Below are 16,676 nucleotides of genomic sequence, written 5' to 3' on the forward strand. Positions count from 1 at the left end.
TAACTATAGGCAATTTTAGATCTGATCCGTGAAAATTGTGAACTTTGCGGGCTTAATCTGTAGGTTCACGAGCTAGTTTGCAGACTTCAAAATATGGTGTATTTTGAATTTAAGAATGTTTTGCATTTGTTTTTAAGACATTAACACTTTAATATTTGGTTGTTTTTGGACTTTTAAATTGTTAAGACATTAAGACTATGTTTAGTTGGTGTGTATTTGCCATTTGGACTATTGCTAAAATATTTTGATGCTTTCCTATAAAATAAAATAAAACATTTTGATGCTTTTATTAGTGAGACTATTATAAATATTGGTATGTTTTAGTCTTAAAACTTTAATATTTAGTGTTTAAGATTTTTTATAAATGTTGGTATATTTAGTGTGGTAGATTTTATATTAAAAATATAATAAAAAAATCTTCTAATTTTATACATTTTTTATTTTAAAAATATTTTTTCAAACTATTATTTGGACCCACAGACAAACTCATTTATTCATGGGTTTGACGGACTAGATGCACACCTGAAAAAGATCTATTTATTTCATAGACTAAACTTATCCAACCCGTATAAAATGCGAAATTCATGGATCAAGTCTTAAATGAATTAGACCGATCCATATATCCACTCTTACATGTAATGCTATAAATTTAGGATTTAATGATCATGTATTTACTGTATAAGATTATTTATGTTTTCATGAATATAAGTTATCTTATAATATGATAAGGTTATTATCTTATAATAATTATTTTAAAATTTATATCTTAAGTTATTCTTATTAATTGACAATGTAAAAAAAATTTAATATGATAATTATACTCAAATTTATCTCTAAGATAGTTGTATGAATTAAACCGTTAGAGCAAATCTTTATAAATTATATAATCATGCAAGAATAATAAATATGTACAGCAATAAAAAAAAAAGAGTAGAGTGGAGGCATATTCCGCCCGTGATAAAATAATTCCTTAAAACAGTGATGGATTTGGAGCAAAATTAAATTTATGGCTGAATATGTCTTTGTGTTACAGGTACAATGCAATTTATTGACGTGGAGAACCTTGGTCCAATATTATTGAGCACACAGCAGATGAATGTTTGTGCTTGCTTGCAAATTGTATAGAAGTTTCGTTTGTAAAGTAAAATTTCTTGAGTATGGTGTACAAATTTTTTTAATCCTTAGATTAATTTAATGTTTATAGTAATACCATAGATCTTGCACACTAGATAATTCCCTCTACAATTCCTCTGTTTGTGTGTTTCTTTCTACTCATGATGAATGCAACATCGGTGCCACCTCTCCCATCAACTTAAGGTTCTGCAAGTGACTAGTGACGTTTTTGTGGGTCAAGCAGTCAACGCTCATGCTGTATTATGGCGTTGTTGTTGTTGCTATTGCGGGTTGGGGAGCCAGGATGGGTTTGAAGGTTGTTTAAAATATTTGTTGGGAAAAAAAGTTGGTTGAAAAAAAAAGTCTTCACAGCATTTTGGTGCACTGGTTGCTGAAGTGGGATGATATTAGCCCACTTCTATGGTCCAGCCCAAGCATTGTTCTTGTTCATCAGTCATCATTCAACGACTAAAAATAGAATATTTGATTTCTTTAAAACGAGTAATTCACTTTAGAAGATAAAAAAAAATATATTCGATGAAAAAAATTAATGGTTAATATATTATGTACACATATAGCAAATTATTGATGTATTGAAATGTGAAATTCACTTTTGTTTTTCTTATTAAAGACTCTTATTAGTTACTTGAATCTGCTCACTTTTAAAACCGTTGTTCTACGTATTGAAAGAGGCCAGGAGCTATTTTTTTTTACAAAAAAAAAAAAAAAGAAACGCTGTAGCAGAAAAGTCTTCACAATACAAGTTTTGCTGATCTCGCACCCTGTTACTATTTCTATTTCTAGTGACATATTTTTCAATTGTTACTAAGTTAAAGGTTTGGAATACTCTCAACTAATTGATCTATTTTTTTAATAGGTTCAGAGTTTTGTTTTTCACTTTTTCTTGCAGAAAGGATATATAGCTCTAATATTGATACTGATGAACAGTGAATTAGATCATGTTTTGTGCTGTTTCTAGGCATTGCAAACTGCTCAATCATTGACATTTACAATAGAAAGTCGATTAAATCTGTTACTCATAAGTTCAAAGCATTTTAGCAGTTTATCTTTTGCTTACACTGTCAATCGTGTTTATGAACATAAAATCAGTTACAATTCCCAATATTCTTCAGATCAGAAATCAAGTAGTAAAAGTCAAATTTGAATCTATTCCTTTTTGTGTGAGTGTGCGCATCAAAGGTATTTCTTCTCTTAGCATACATCAAAGAATAATTCCTTTTAGAAATGGAAGTGCATATTTGGTTTTTGGTTACGCGGTGGGCAGAAAAAAACCGCTTAAAAAACATAAAAATTTGGAAGCAACACTAGGTTGCTTTACTACAAACGTAAAAACTTAAAAAAAGTTTCCTTTTTTATGCTGTAAAACAAAACATAATGTCATTAAAGTGAGTTTTATCACTATCAACAAAGTTTTTTCTTTACATAGGACACCCTCGTTGGTTGGTATATTTAAGGGACATAATTTGGTTACTATGTTGGACTCTCTTAATTGAATAAGTTCTTTCTTTATAAAAAAATATAATTAAAATAAAATTTAGATAGGACAAAAAAACATTTGTTTGACATATAATTAAAAATAAGGAGAACATTTTAAAAAAAATAAATGATTATAAATCTTACAATGATCAAAGAAAAATACAACAAACAAACTCTTTAACATATTCTCTTTTATCGATTGGATTTTATTAGAAATTAAATTTTTTGAGTCTAATGTCTTTTTTAATTCTAATTTTGTAATTTTTAATAAATTTTACTAATGTAAGAGTATTTTAGAAGATGTGTTCCTTATGCTCCTTAATCAAAACCAACACATGTGAAGATGTTGGGATTAATTTTTAGGAGGAATATATACATAATGGGGGTGTGAACTTTTAAAAAAATAATAGAACAAGATCCCTTAATTAAAGGTAAATTACAATATCAAAATTTAAAAGTTGTTTAGTGCAAATATGCAATTTAGAGAGGTTTTTTAATATTTTCATTTTTGTGGAAGCACGCTTTTATATTTTCTGTTTCCCTTCTGCCTAATCCTAAGGGTAGAAAGTTTGAAACTAAAAGCAACTAGTAGAGTAATAGAATGACCCACAGGAATAGGATTGCATTTATAAGCAAACAAGTATCACTTTTTATTTATTTTTCATTTCTTACAAGTATATTTATAATAAAGTGAGACAATCTTTAAGTGTTTAGATTTTGTGCAATTGTGCAGACAACTCAAATCCCAACTATTTTAAGATAACATAACACCACCAATGTAGTTTTTCAGCCAACCCAAATATATATATATATATAAAAGACATGATATTAGTTCTTGGGGCGAAGCATTATGGTTATAAATCAATGGATACCACTAGTGGCGAGTCACCTTTGTCAAGCACAAATGTCTTAGAAATTTTCTTTGATGGGGTCACAACTTGCACATCATATGTTCCATGAAAGCCTCTGAAGTTGTATTGACCTTGCTCATCAACATGGCCACGGCTATGAGAAAGCCACTCTTGTTTAAGAGATAAGAACCTTTTCCCAGCCTCATTGATGTCACCTTCTGCATTCACCAAGTGTGAATTGTCCCTACTCATAAACAACTCCCAAAATCCCCACAGCATTATGCCTTCCACCGTAGGATGAGCCATGGCTTCGCGTAGCATAACTTCAAGATCATCTGCTCTAACATATTCATTGACGGAAGACACATCAAGCTCAGTGAACCATATAGGTAGACCAAGAATACCCAACTTGTCAAGGGAAGAACTAACAATAGGCCCTATTGGACTATCTATGTGGCCTTGAATTCCAATTCCCCCAACTGGGGCACCTTGCTCTTGCAAATCAAGAATGTGATGGATGTACTTATCTGGACTCGATCTGGTGTCACGTCCATCTTCAACGTGGTAATCATTCACAAAGAGTGTGGCAGAAGGGTCTAGTTGGTTTGCAGTCTTGAACATGTTTGCCCTTATATCCTTGCCTAGCCTGTCTTGGTAAAATGAACCATGCAGCATTTCATTGTTAACATCATAGTGACTGAACTTGCCCTTGTAGCGAGTCAGCAGGCCGTTTAGGCGGTTTTGGACAGCCGTCATCAAATCGTTTTTGTTCAGTGACTTGATCCACTGCTGAACAGTTTCATCCACTTCCCAGAAGATACAATGACCGCGAGTTTGTATCTTGTGCTTCTGACACAAGCTTAGCAGATTATCAGCATCTTTGTAATTGAAATTTCCTTGTTGTGGCTCAGTCCAATACCACTTCAACTCATTTTCAAACACAGCCCAGTTAAAATGCTTCACAACGAAGTTAACAAAGTCCTCATTGTCAATGTTCATTCTACTGATGCATGTTCCAATTGGGAAATCATTCTGTGTTTGTATAACTTTTACCGAGGTGTTAGCATAGCTGCCAGAGTCCAGTCCAGAGAATTTCAGGATAACATCACGTTTACGAATCTGCAGTGCAGCAAGTACGTATAAATTAAAATATATATAAAAATAATGCAAATCATCTCATATTCTATCAATGAAGAATGGATCATGTAATATTAAGATAAGGCACAGAAGTCTGAAACATACTTAGCTTCATGCAACATTTATTTACTGCCATGGAAAAATTTGTTTTGTTCACAAGAAAAATTATGCCTTTTAGTAATCTTGAGCAGATTTTAGAGATAGAACAATTCATGAAATATGTGAGTTGGAGGGTCATATAGGAAGGAGGTAAACATTTCTCATTATCATACATTAATCAATCCTTTGGATAGGTTAATGGTAAATTTGTTAATCTACATACTGGCACCATGCCTATGCATCAAATTCTAGAGGCTATTATCTGCATATCACTTGATCTAATTTCCTTTTTCTTTTTGTGTTAAATGTTACTCATTCAAACCAGTTCAAGTGCAAGGCAATTTAGGAACATTCCATATGTTTCAGAAGCTATTGTCTAAGACTAATAATATGAGATATAAAGGAAAACTTGATGTCACCTTATCAGTTTGGATCTTTAAATATCTAAATCTTGTGTGTCTATCCACAGGAAAAATTTGAAGTCCAGCAACCATTAAGTCCACACCAGAAGCAGGACCTTGGACATAAACCATAACCTTTGATGGCTGCTTTTCAATTCTAAAGGACCCTCCAATTTCATGCCACATGTCATCCGAAACCTGAGTTTGTCCTCCATTGACCCACTGGTTGTCAACACCAAGGGCAACATTCACATTCTGAGGCCCGGATGATCCTGAGCCAATCCGGACCCAAGCAGACACTTGATAAGTCACAAAGAGTTTAACTTTATCAGTGATAGTTTGAGCAGGACCCATCCATGTTTGCGTTCGATTAGTTACAAGGATGTATCGCCCGCTTAGGAACTCATGAGAACCAAGAGAATCTCTTGCCATTGGTGGAATTATGTGTGGTGAACCAGTTTTAACACTTAAAGTGCAATTGCCAAGGGGAAACCATCCATTTGTGCTATCAGCCAGATTGCTGTTCTCAATTATATTAACCCCAAAAGCAATATTCTGCAAAACAAAATCAACTGTTAGGTGCTTGAAACATAGAATTGGCAGCATAAGCAAAGTACATAAGGCAACAGATAAATTCTTAAAAAATGCTTGTGTAAAACAAATTTTCAGGAAAAACTAGCAATAATTTTATTAAAGTAATTTACAGAAACGAAAAAGCTTCAAAAGTCTAACCTTTAAATCCGGTGGGGTTGAAGGAGGTGTTTTAGCTGCATGCTTTAAGATCAAATTATTGAGAAGAATGTCAGTGCCTGGAGGGGGGCCCTCTAAATAAAGGACCACTTTCGATGGAGAACCATTTAGAAGGAATTTTCCCTGCATTGTAACCCAATCTTTATCTGTTGCCTGCACCCTTCAGAACACACCAGCTTTCTTCAGCAAGTGGAAGAAATGTTAAAGGAGAATGCTAATATCATTATATCACTAAACCATACTATAGCAAGTTTCTTTTTGTTTGTTCATCAAGATTCAAGAAGAACAAAAAGAAAGTCTTATTATGCCAAAGAGTCCATGTGAAATGCAGTGATAGAAAAATAAGACAGATACTAACTTTGCAATGCCTATATACTGCTCTCGAAGATCTGGTGTTTGGACCCACAAAGTAGCCCGTACATCAGCAGTAGAGACATTGTTTCCAAATATTCTAACTAAAGCAGTGACCTCATAGGCCAGTTTGCGCTGCACGCGTCCAGTGATCTCTTGCTGAATTCCATTCCAGCTTTGTGTGCGTTCTGTTGCAGATGCAAAGAATTTCCCAGACTTTGGAACAATTTTCCCATCATTCATGGAATCATGCAACATAATCTTGCAGCCTCTTCCAGACCAGTTATTCAGACCATCATCAAATTGGGGGTTAATTATGATGTTGTCATCTCCAGCTGAAACACATCCTGTGCTTGTGGTCTTTTAAAATAGGAGGATAATGTACATGAGTTAGTATGTTGAAAGCATACAGATTTCACAAGACAACTAAGCAGGGAAACTAACACATTTATTGCAATTTCAATCTAACCATAGAAGAAGTAATAGCAATTGCACAATCATGAGTTTGATATTTATCAAACAGTATTAGACTTTGCCAATATGTTGAATTGCACAAAGAAATAACATTGCTTAAAATACACAACTTCGTGACATACTGACTTACACTATTATTTGGAGTGGAACAGTTGATCTCTACTGATCGTATTAGCAGGTCAACTCCAGGAGCAGGTCCTTCCAAATAAAATATAACCCTATGAGGCATAGTTGACAATGAGAATGTCCCTTCCAACTTTTCCCAGCTATCCTTATTAACAGAAGTTCTGTAGAAAAATAATGGCAAGCATGTAAAGGGCATTTTCCTCAATTTCTTTAAAGCAAGGAAGAAGATACAACGAAATCTCAAAATCATATACCTTCCAATGAACAAGTATCTAGTAGCTGAATCATGATATTCTAGTTTCAGAGTAGCTATAACATCACTAGATCGCTGAGAAAGCCCAGAAACTCCCACACAAGCCGAAACCGTGTAAGTGGAACCAATGGAAATTCTGTTGGTAATGTCTTGCTCAAGACCTTGCCAACATTCCTTTCGGTCGGTGATAACAACATAATTAACATTCGACTCCATTGAAATTCCCCCTTGATTACCTGATTCAGCCGAAATTACATAGCCAGTGCAGTTATTGAGATGCCAAGAGTTCAGCTCACTAGAGAAGTCATGATTAAGTAAAATATTAACACCCTCGCTCCCACTTGGGCCAGAGATGATTCCTGCCATGATCTGTCAAAGAAAAAAATATCACAAAACAATTGAAGCTAAATGCCTTAGAAGGAAATATGCGCATGGTTGATACGGCTTGTTATGTGTTTGGGTATAACAAATTGGGAAGAACTCTCCAAAGTCTCATCTGTGACCTTCCATAAATAGCGCAGGAGGAGGAGGCAAGGAATTCAACAGCCTCATGGTCTAGTGCATATTATGTTTTATCTCCTGGCTAATCTTATTTATTTTACTTTGCCATAAGATTCACTCAAGAATGTCTCATTTACTATTGTCCCATTTACTTCTACTTCCTTAAATCAAGGTTTCATTTAATTGCTTGCAGCATTAGTCCTTGTTAGCTTGCAACTCACAAACATCTAACAAATTATACTTTGCATAATGTATACATTTACTAAATCTAACACAAGAAAACTCGACAAGTCTAAGTAGCAGTAACCTTAGATACACTTCAAAACAAAAACAAGATTCAACAATGAATCTAGAAATGGACATCTGAGAGGCATGATCTCAGATTCCATCCATTGTGGGGCTACCAAATTATGCAATGTGGTTAATGCAGGACCTTCATTAATAAAAGGAACAATCAAGGGCTGCTAAAGCAAAAATGCCAAAGGCATGACCAACTAATCACATCACTAAAGAAATACGAATCATTGAGCAAACATAGTGTGAATGACCTTTGACACAGAAAGAAATAACCCTCAGGGGTTAAGGTACCTGAGACCGAGAATGGTTGCGCTTCCAGTGGGAGTGAAACTTAGAGATTCTGCTTGTGAAGCAGCAGGCAGAGAACCTCTTCATTATATACCCTCTTGCTCAGCAAATTTGTGAGTGAAGGCTACGGATATAACACTGTGGCCAACCAGAAAATTTCCTTCCCACTCATCCTTCATTCGGATATAATATCATTATTATTATCCAAACTTTGGGATCAAATGAATTTTATAACCAATTAACATCTACCTACACTCTTTCAAATAAACCCAAAAAAACAAAAATAACTTTTTGAAATTTCTTTTAATTTGCCTTCTCCCGCTCCTGTGCTTTTTGCTTTATCTTGCAGATTAGTAATGCTTGAATTGGAATGGAAGCCTAAGTAAGGATGAAGGATCGGAAGTTAAGGATGGATGCTTTGGTTCCTTAATGAAATATTAAATATCTGATCAACTTAGATGAGACTTAGATTGCAAGATTTTGCAGTGTTAGGTGGAAATGGCTTTTCTATCCGTATATAACATAATGGGTCCAACAATTTCCTACGTATATAAGAACATACTAACTAACTGGAACTCAATTGCAGATATCCAAGCTGCCACTATAACACACGATCTCTAAAGCACCTTGCAACATTTAAATGAAACAAAAATCATTTGTTTATACAGAGGGTATAAGTCAGTTGATTTAAGAGAGTGTATTTAACGGAGTGAATGAGTTGTTATAAATTTAAAATTATATGTGACGGTGCAATTTTAGCAAAATAATCCAATCGAGATCAAGCAATAGTGAATTCGTGAAATGTTATTAAGAATCAAGCCAAGCATCGTCTTGGCAATTATGGTTAATATATATATATATATATATAACTTGCTCAACTTAAATTGAAATACCATAATAAATAGGAAATAAGCAGTGCTGCGTTGCTCTTATAAGTAAAGCCACGTTTACAATAGCTTGTACATTTGTGAACATTTCGAATTATGTATGCGGATGATAAAAAATAAAGAAAAAGAATTGGTAGAATAATATGACATAGTAATTGGCTATTACCTAAATCAAAATCGAATACTTGTTGTTTGTGTGTCTCCGGTTCGGTCCAACAAAAAAGCAGCGGTTCGTGCGATTACAAGGTGATGTGGCTGTGAAAGACACAGCATCGTACTACTGTGACTATGAGATTGGTACATTGAGTGAAAAACACGGCGTTTCATGGTTTCAGTTTCAGGAGATTTTGATTTGAGAAGACCATTGACCAGACCAGGAGACAAGTTAATTGACACGTATGCGGGATCTAATGGGCAAATAGGCCCAAACCAATAAGAGTAATTGCATATTATTTTTTTGAGGATAAAGTATTTTGTAGTTCCTCTAAAGAAAACATTAAATTTGATTTTAGTTCTTGAAACTTTTTTTTCTAGGTTCTCTAATTTAAAAATGAATTAACTATAAAATGAATTAACTATATTTTTAGTCCTGAACTTTTACAAAATTTGGTTTTCTCAAACTATATAGGCCTTTATGTTCTTCAGCAAGTCAATTGTCCTCAAGGTATTATTATTATTAGTTTACAATTAAGGGAATTGGTGAGTTTGTGGAAAAGAGATTAGGTTGAAGGCAAAACTAGGAATGTTTAACATATTATTATGTAGATGAAAGTAACAAGAGAGAGAAAGGAAGTCTAGAATGTTTGGTAATAATAGTTGCACCATTTGGCAAATTCAAATGAATTGATACTATAAAAAGTGAAAAAAAAAAAAAGACATGGGTCATGTTTGAAAAAATTAGCTAGAAGCTGGAAAGCTATCTAGAAAATGAAAAAAACTAATTGATAGCTAAAAATAGTTGAAAGCTGGAAAGTTATCTTATTGAATCATAAGTAGTTGGTAAAATTATCTGTTAAAGTAACTGAAAGATGTAAAATTATATAAAGGATAAAAATAATAAAATTTTATCTTAGATATAAAAGATCAAAAAGGAAATCTAATAAATATTCAAGAACAAAAAGGAAATAAATATAAAAAGTTAGAAGTTAGCACTTTAAAAAACATTACTTCAAGTAATATTTCAGAAAAAGCTAGAAACTATTAAAAAAATTCATTTACCCAAACAGTCAAATAATTTTTTAGCTAATAAAAAAATTAGAAACTAACTAAAATATCTTTTCAAACACACTTATGATGTATCGATCCAATTCTTATGATCCATTAGTATGATAGTTGTCTCATCGATTATAAAACTATTTCCAGTGAAATCCTTGTTATTTCTATTACAAACTGAACCTAAGCCTATTTATCCTACATCATTAAAATTGAATGTACCTTAAAAAGTCAATTATAGTAAACTTTCGATACTAAATTCACATGAATATGCAATGAAGTATAACATAATTGCTCGTAAGGGGCTTTGGGCCTTATGCCACGTATTTCAACTCAAGTCTGACACCTATATACACTTAGAACGTCATTGTAAAGGTATTTTTGCAAGGGATGGATTCTTTATTAAGTTAGGCATTGGAGTACCTTGGCAAGTACCTTAATTATCACTCGTGCAAACCAAATTCAAGGAGTTCAGACTAACACCCTCACATCTTAAGACAATTCACCTATTAGTCTAGGTCGATCAGTCACAAAAACAAGACCACCGTCGTTCAATACTTCGAACAGAATAGTTAACTTGAAACTTAAACAAAAGTCATGTTCAAACTACCATCAATTGAAATATGTGCCTTATTCTTCTAAAGAATGTGCATTATTTGCATATGCTCTTCTTGAAAACCTTCATCGTCATTTCATTAGATATTAGTTCTCCGCCTTGAGTACTTTCAACCATTGGACATTAACATTTTTCTTGGTATAAAACCAGAATGAAAACTCGATTAATAGGACATATACCTATAATCTTCACAAAATTTAAGATATAATCAAGTAAAAGTCGTCATATCTTCGTAATTAGTACTTATGACGAATACCTATATTTGTCACGAAATTTATGAGATGGTCAAGTAAAATAAGAGAGTCCATTGGAAAATCCTAAAACAGGCAGCCATGTGAAAATGCAAATATCTTGTAAAATAGCCAAAATAAATAAATAAATGAAAAGGACTGAGATAGGAGTCCTTCTTTGAAGGATCATAAAGAATACAAGACTCTTCTCATTTAATACACGAGGTGTACCTGCACTCGTTATAAAGTCTAGAATACGAACATCATAAAAGAAGTCCCGAATATGAACAAATAAATAACAATGAACATCGGAAATTCCTAAAGCAGATATCATCAACGCATGTCAAAAACTGAATTCTGACAAATCAGCGAAGTTTCAATTATATGTTAATACTCAATGTAATTGAACTTCAACCTATGATACCTTTGCCTAAACTATTAAATACTAGTTGACACTATTTCTTTCCCCTTCAGTTAATCGACAAAACGCATTTTGCAATTCTTTCAGACTAAATACGAAGACATAAGATTCCAACTAATTCTCATATGTGAAGGCATTGTTGCCACAAAGCGAAGAACATCAGGCTGCTCTCTAAGTGAAGTGCGTAGTTCTTCTGAACTATTGTTCAAAACATGCAGAAACTTAGCAATGTTGGGGAGTACAAGTTCTCTGCAGTGAAGATGCAATAGAGGAACCTTTGATAAAACACTTCCCTTCTGAACATCTAGGCCTTCTGGTTTTCCAGTTGTTGGCTCGATATCAACTCGTGGCATTTGTTTCCATCGACTATGCACAAACCAGCCATACTTATAGTCACCCACTATTGGTGTGCCAAGTGCTTCAGCACAATGGACACGCAACTGGAAAAGGGGAGAAGAAATCAGCGAATAAAATTTATAGAAAAAAAATAGAAGTTACTTAGCAGGGATTTTTTTTAAAAAAAAAATAAAGACCACATAAGTTTATTTAAATTTACCACATGAATTGAGATTACTTCTGACAAAGAAAGAATTCACCATGCAGTTAACACAAAACTGAGAATAATATAAGTAATACAAAAAGCAAGAATCATGCCAAATACTTCAATCCTAATTATCCCGTGCCATGTGAATTATTAAAGCACTTCAGAATTATAAAAAAAACTTCGTACCTCATTGCCCAGAGGCTCTTCGCTATGCGAAGGTATAGGAGAGGGATATTGTACGCAGTCTTACCTTGCATATGCAAAGAGACTGTTTCCGGATTCGAATCCATGACCAACAAGTCACCAAGGCACAACTTTACCGCTGCATCAGGGCTCGCCCTCACTTCAGAATTATAAACTTTAGAATTTTTTTTCCTGTAGAAAATTAATGAGGTTGGTATATTTAACTGGGCATCACATTAACTAAAATGGCATATGGTACAAATTGATATGAATTTCTAACAATGATGATATGTATTTTCATTTTACATGCAACTTCAAATAGAAGACATGGCAGTCATGGCCTCAGGAACCAAATTGAAGAAATCATTTGAAGCATGTAAGGTTAAAATTTCATCCTTATATCAGAAAATAGGAATTAGGAACTGGAACCAGGGCATCTTTAATGAAAGACAAAGCAAAAAAAAGGATAAAGGAGGCACCTTTTAGATGGTAAAAATTATAGGTTTGAAGTGAACAAGGAAAAGATAGAAAATCGGCTAAAGGTAATTAACTTAAAATACAATTTATAGGGTGCAATACATTACAATACCATAACCTAATCCTCTTATTTATAGTGCAACCCCAAGCCCACTAACAATAAGACTAAGTGACTAATAATATACTGACCTTGACCCTAATTAAATACAGAAACAAATCAGGAAATATATCAGCACCAGAAAACAACTCCTAAATTGATTCCTCAATTATACATAACTAATTGATTATGCATTTACACATGTTCTTTTTCTTTTATGCTGGACGGAAGTTTAGATTAGATGATGCCTAGCTATGTAAGGCCAGGGAAGACCACCTACCTCAAAAAAGAATTCGTAGTGGGATTACATATCACCTACCAGTGGGGTTGCCTTGGAATCAAACCAAAGTTCTGGCTTTGCAGGAGCAGAAGCTCAACCCAGAACCACCCCCTGTTGGTGATTCCACAACATATTCTAGAGATAATCTGGGTTGAAGACATCCCAAATATATTCTGACAGATGGAAATTGAGTTTACTCTCTCTCTCTTTCTACATGAACAATTCAGTTGAATAGAGAATACAAAACTGTTTCCAAGATACCTGATGCTTCCGGTAAGTGGACACAGCTCAACCCATGAGCATCCATTTATCTTTGGACCAAGCACCCGATGCTCAGTTACAGCCCCTTGGCAAGGTTCTACACTCGAATGGTGAGCTAGTATCATCCTCAGTCTTCCCGTCATTTAGAAGCACCTGAATGGGAAGGCATACAATTACACAATCAGCACACCGGAAGATACCAACCACATTAAACATGTGATCACTGAATGTATGCATAAAGATTATAGAGAAGAAACTAAAAATGAGATGAGAAAGTTCGTAAACCTTAGAAAGAGGAGCATGAATTATGCCTTCCTTCTCCTTGGGAGTCCCTATGACTAATGCCCCTCTAAGTAATGCCTATTAATTCTTATTAATTTGAGCTTGCATGTGCTTTGTGTTTTCTTCACTTTTATCCCCTTGTGAGACTTTGAGCCCAAATAAATATTTGTCCAGCGTAAGGTTTTGAATATACCTTTGGCCTATCATATGCAGTTGAAGGAGTTTTTTTCTCAATCTTGAGTTGATTATCTCTTTTAGAGGTAACATTTTCCTTTTCGTTCCTTTTTTTTTCCTCTTCTAGAATGGAAGTATTTTTAGTAACCTATTTCAACATGAAATTTGAGGTATGAGTTATCAAAATAAATTGATGATAAAAATAGTCAAAAAGACTTACTATTTTCTCAGTAGAAGCTATACTAGTATCTTATTTCTTTTGTTCTGCCCATTTCTTCATTTTTGAAGTAGATGTATGTTTCTTTGCATAGAGCTGGAAAAGGCAGGCAATAAGAGTGGAGGGAAAAGTATCAAAAAAGAAAAATTCTAGAATGAAGGATTACCTTTTTAGTGGTACTGTTACCAATCGAAATATTTTTAGTTAACCAATTCATGAAAACTTAGCCAAAAGGGGTTTGTTTGATTTTGGATAAAGTAATAAGATATGATGGTTATGAGAGATAATTCGGCCAATTTTCTTGAAAATTCAAAGGAAGCTTAGAAGATAAGCACATCAGAGTTTCAACCGAATCTAAAATTATGAGATTTTGGGTAAAACCAATTAAGAACGTGAATAACCCATGATTTAGGAAGTGGTTCCTAAAAAAAATGGGATGAGGGAAGTGCGCCTTGTAAACACAATTAAACTACCTGAAATCGACTGAGAATGTAGGACTCATGTATGAACGTGGATAAAAACAATTTAAATTCAGTTATTTTAGATTTTATAGTATTAATAGTTGTTTTAGAAACGATTATAATAAGGACCTTTGAACAAAAAAACCAACTAATCAATACAATTATTTTCTAATCTTTCTTTGTCAATTTATTGTTTTCCTTTAAATTCAGTCTTTACTTAATTTGGTCGTATTTCTATTAAGATTCACTTCGAATTAAGTATTTTTTTTTTTAATAACTTGATAGTCCACAAAATGGCAATCGAGAAATTTTTCCTCTTGACAACCAAATGACTTGATTCATCATTCAAATTTTGAAACCATGTTGAAGTAGTTGTAGTCAAATCCATTTTGGCTAACCATTAAGATTTCCGGCAACAACATGTACTCAAAGATTGCTCCTTGGAAACTGCTTTTCTTTTTTAAGAAGCCCTATGAGTTGTAGTTTTTTCTTCATAACTTTCCCAATCTTTTGTTCATTCTAGAACTTTACCTCCCTCCATGAAATTGATTTATTGGTTAATAAAGATGCATCATTGTTTTCATATCTTTTAAAATTGATAATGTTTTGCTTTAGGACAATAACACGTGTGTTTTACTAAAATTTATGAAGAATGTTATTTGATACAAAAAAAGTAGATAGACGAATCAATATGAGATATGACATATGAGTTAACTCGACTCACCATAAGTTCAAGTCGAGTTAGGTTGGTAAAAATTATATTGCCTAAAGTGTGTGTCAAATTTAACCTAACTTATTTTGTAACTTATTAAATTAAATCATTGAAAAGCAAGGATTATGTTTTTTAAAAAAAAAATACATATAACTTACTACATTATCTCACTAACTAATTAAAGTAATATGTAAACCCAACTCTTTAATTATATTCTAATCACCATAAAAAATAACAGCATACTAGTTTATCTTTTTATATATAGATATAGAATTGGAATAATGTGAATATGACTTTTCAAATCATTAATATATATAAACCATGAGACACAATATAATATATTGATTTTATAGTTTTCATTCAGTGCTTCAAAAGTTTTATCACTAAATTTTATTTTTAATATTTTTCGATATTTTATACATATATTATGTATTTTTTCTTTTTAAAAAAAAAGGTAAATCAGCCCATTTAACCCGTCAATTCATATTGGGTTAAGTCAAGTTGACAATTTTTTGCCTCGCCTTGGTAATGGTAGGTTTGAGCCAGATTAGGTTGGTAAAAATCAATGTGCCTGAACTTTGAATTTGACCCAACTCACGTGAATTGAATCCATTGGATTGACTCACAAGTTGAATTTATTTATTTTAAAAAAAAAACACAACTTAATAAAATAACTCATTAACTAAAGTAAGCAACTTACAAACCCAATTTTTTTTAAGAACACAAAATGGATATAAACAACAAACAATGACCTAGTGACAGAGTTCACCCTATCTACCCGTTCGAACAACACCATGGCTACTAAACAAAGTAATAAAAACACTTCCAATTATTTAATTCTATTATAATCACAATAAAGGATATGTGATACACTAGCTTATCTTTATACCTACATATATACATATATTTTTACACATATAAAAAAATTTAATTAGTATTACACACTTGTAATTTTTTATTTATAGATAAATTGTTATAAATATATTTTTTATACTCTCAATTATTATATTTTTTACATACTGTGTTTTAAACTATTCATCTTATACTATATATTTTAAACTATTTTCAATCAAATTTAAAATAAATAAAAATAACATGTATACTTCTAAGTAGACATTACATTTTCATTAAGTTTATTAGTGTAATGTATAAAATATATTGGAGTATAATATGAAAAATAATATGACTAGAGTAATGTTTAATATAAACGATTTAATATTAAAATATTAAAAATATAAAAAAAAATTATTTTATCATCTAACACTATATTGACGTATAAGCTATAATAATAAAATAATAAAATAAATATTATAAATAGTATAATGGTTAAAATAAATAATATAATGCAAAAATCTTGAAATAATAATAATAATAATAATTTAAAATTAAATATTTTTTACTCAAGAATAAAATAAACTTATTATCTATCATTATCAATATCTTATATAATAAAAACGTAAAACTGAGAAAACTCTATCTTATGT

At 32.4% G+C, this 16,676-nt stretch overlaps 1 protein-coding gene and 1 pseudogene across 2 annotated transcripts; both read right to left on the minus strand.

Annotated features, from left to right (window-relative positions):
• Positions 1-3,230: 3,230 nt before the first annotated feature.
• On the minus strand, positions 3,231-9,398 carry LOC114384853 (endo-1,4-beta-xylanase 1-like). Of its 2 annotated transcripts, XM_028344667.1 has the most exons (8): positions 9,192-9,398; positions 8,142-8,311; positions 7,054-7,421; positions 6,804-6,960; positions 6,207-6,559; positions 5,831-6,008; positions 5,117-5,653; positions 3,231-4,580 (listed from the first exon to the last, which is right to left on the minus strand). In XM_028344667.1, exons 2-8 carry the CDS (start codon positions 8,223-8,225, stop codon positions 3,465-3,467), a joined length of 2,793 nt encoding a protein of 930 aa, XP_028200468.1. In that variant the 5' UTR covers positions 8,226-8,311; positions 9,192-9,398; the 3' UTR covers positions 3,231-3,464. The 2 variants fall into 2 exon arrangements, with proteins under 2 accessions (XP_028200468.1, XP_028200469.1); XM_028344668.1 differs by lacking the exon at positions 8,142-8,311.
• A 1,973-nt stretch (positions 9,399-11,371) lies between these two features.
• Positions 11,372-14,521, minus strand: LOC114383775 (annotated as a pseudogene).
• Positions 14,522-16,676: the final 2,155 nt, after the last annotated feature.

This window comes from Glycine soja, chromosome 14 (assembly GCF_004193775.1).
Source record: "Glycine soja cultivar W05 chromosome 14, ASM419377v2, whole genome shotgun sequence".
In the NCBI taxonomy this organism is placed as follows: domain Eukaryota; kingdom Viridiplantae; phylum Streptophyta; class Magnoliopsida; order Fabales; family Fabaceae; genus Glycine; species Glycine soja.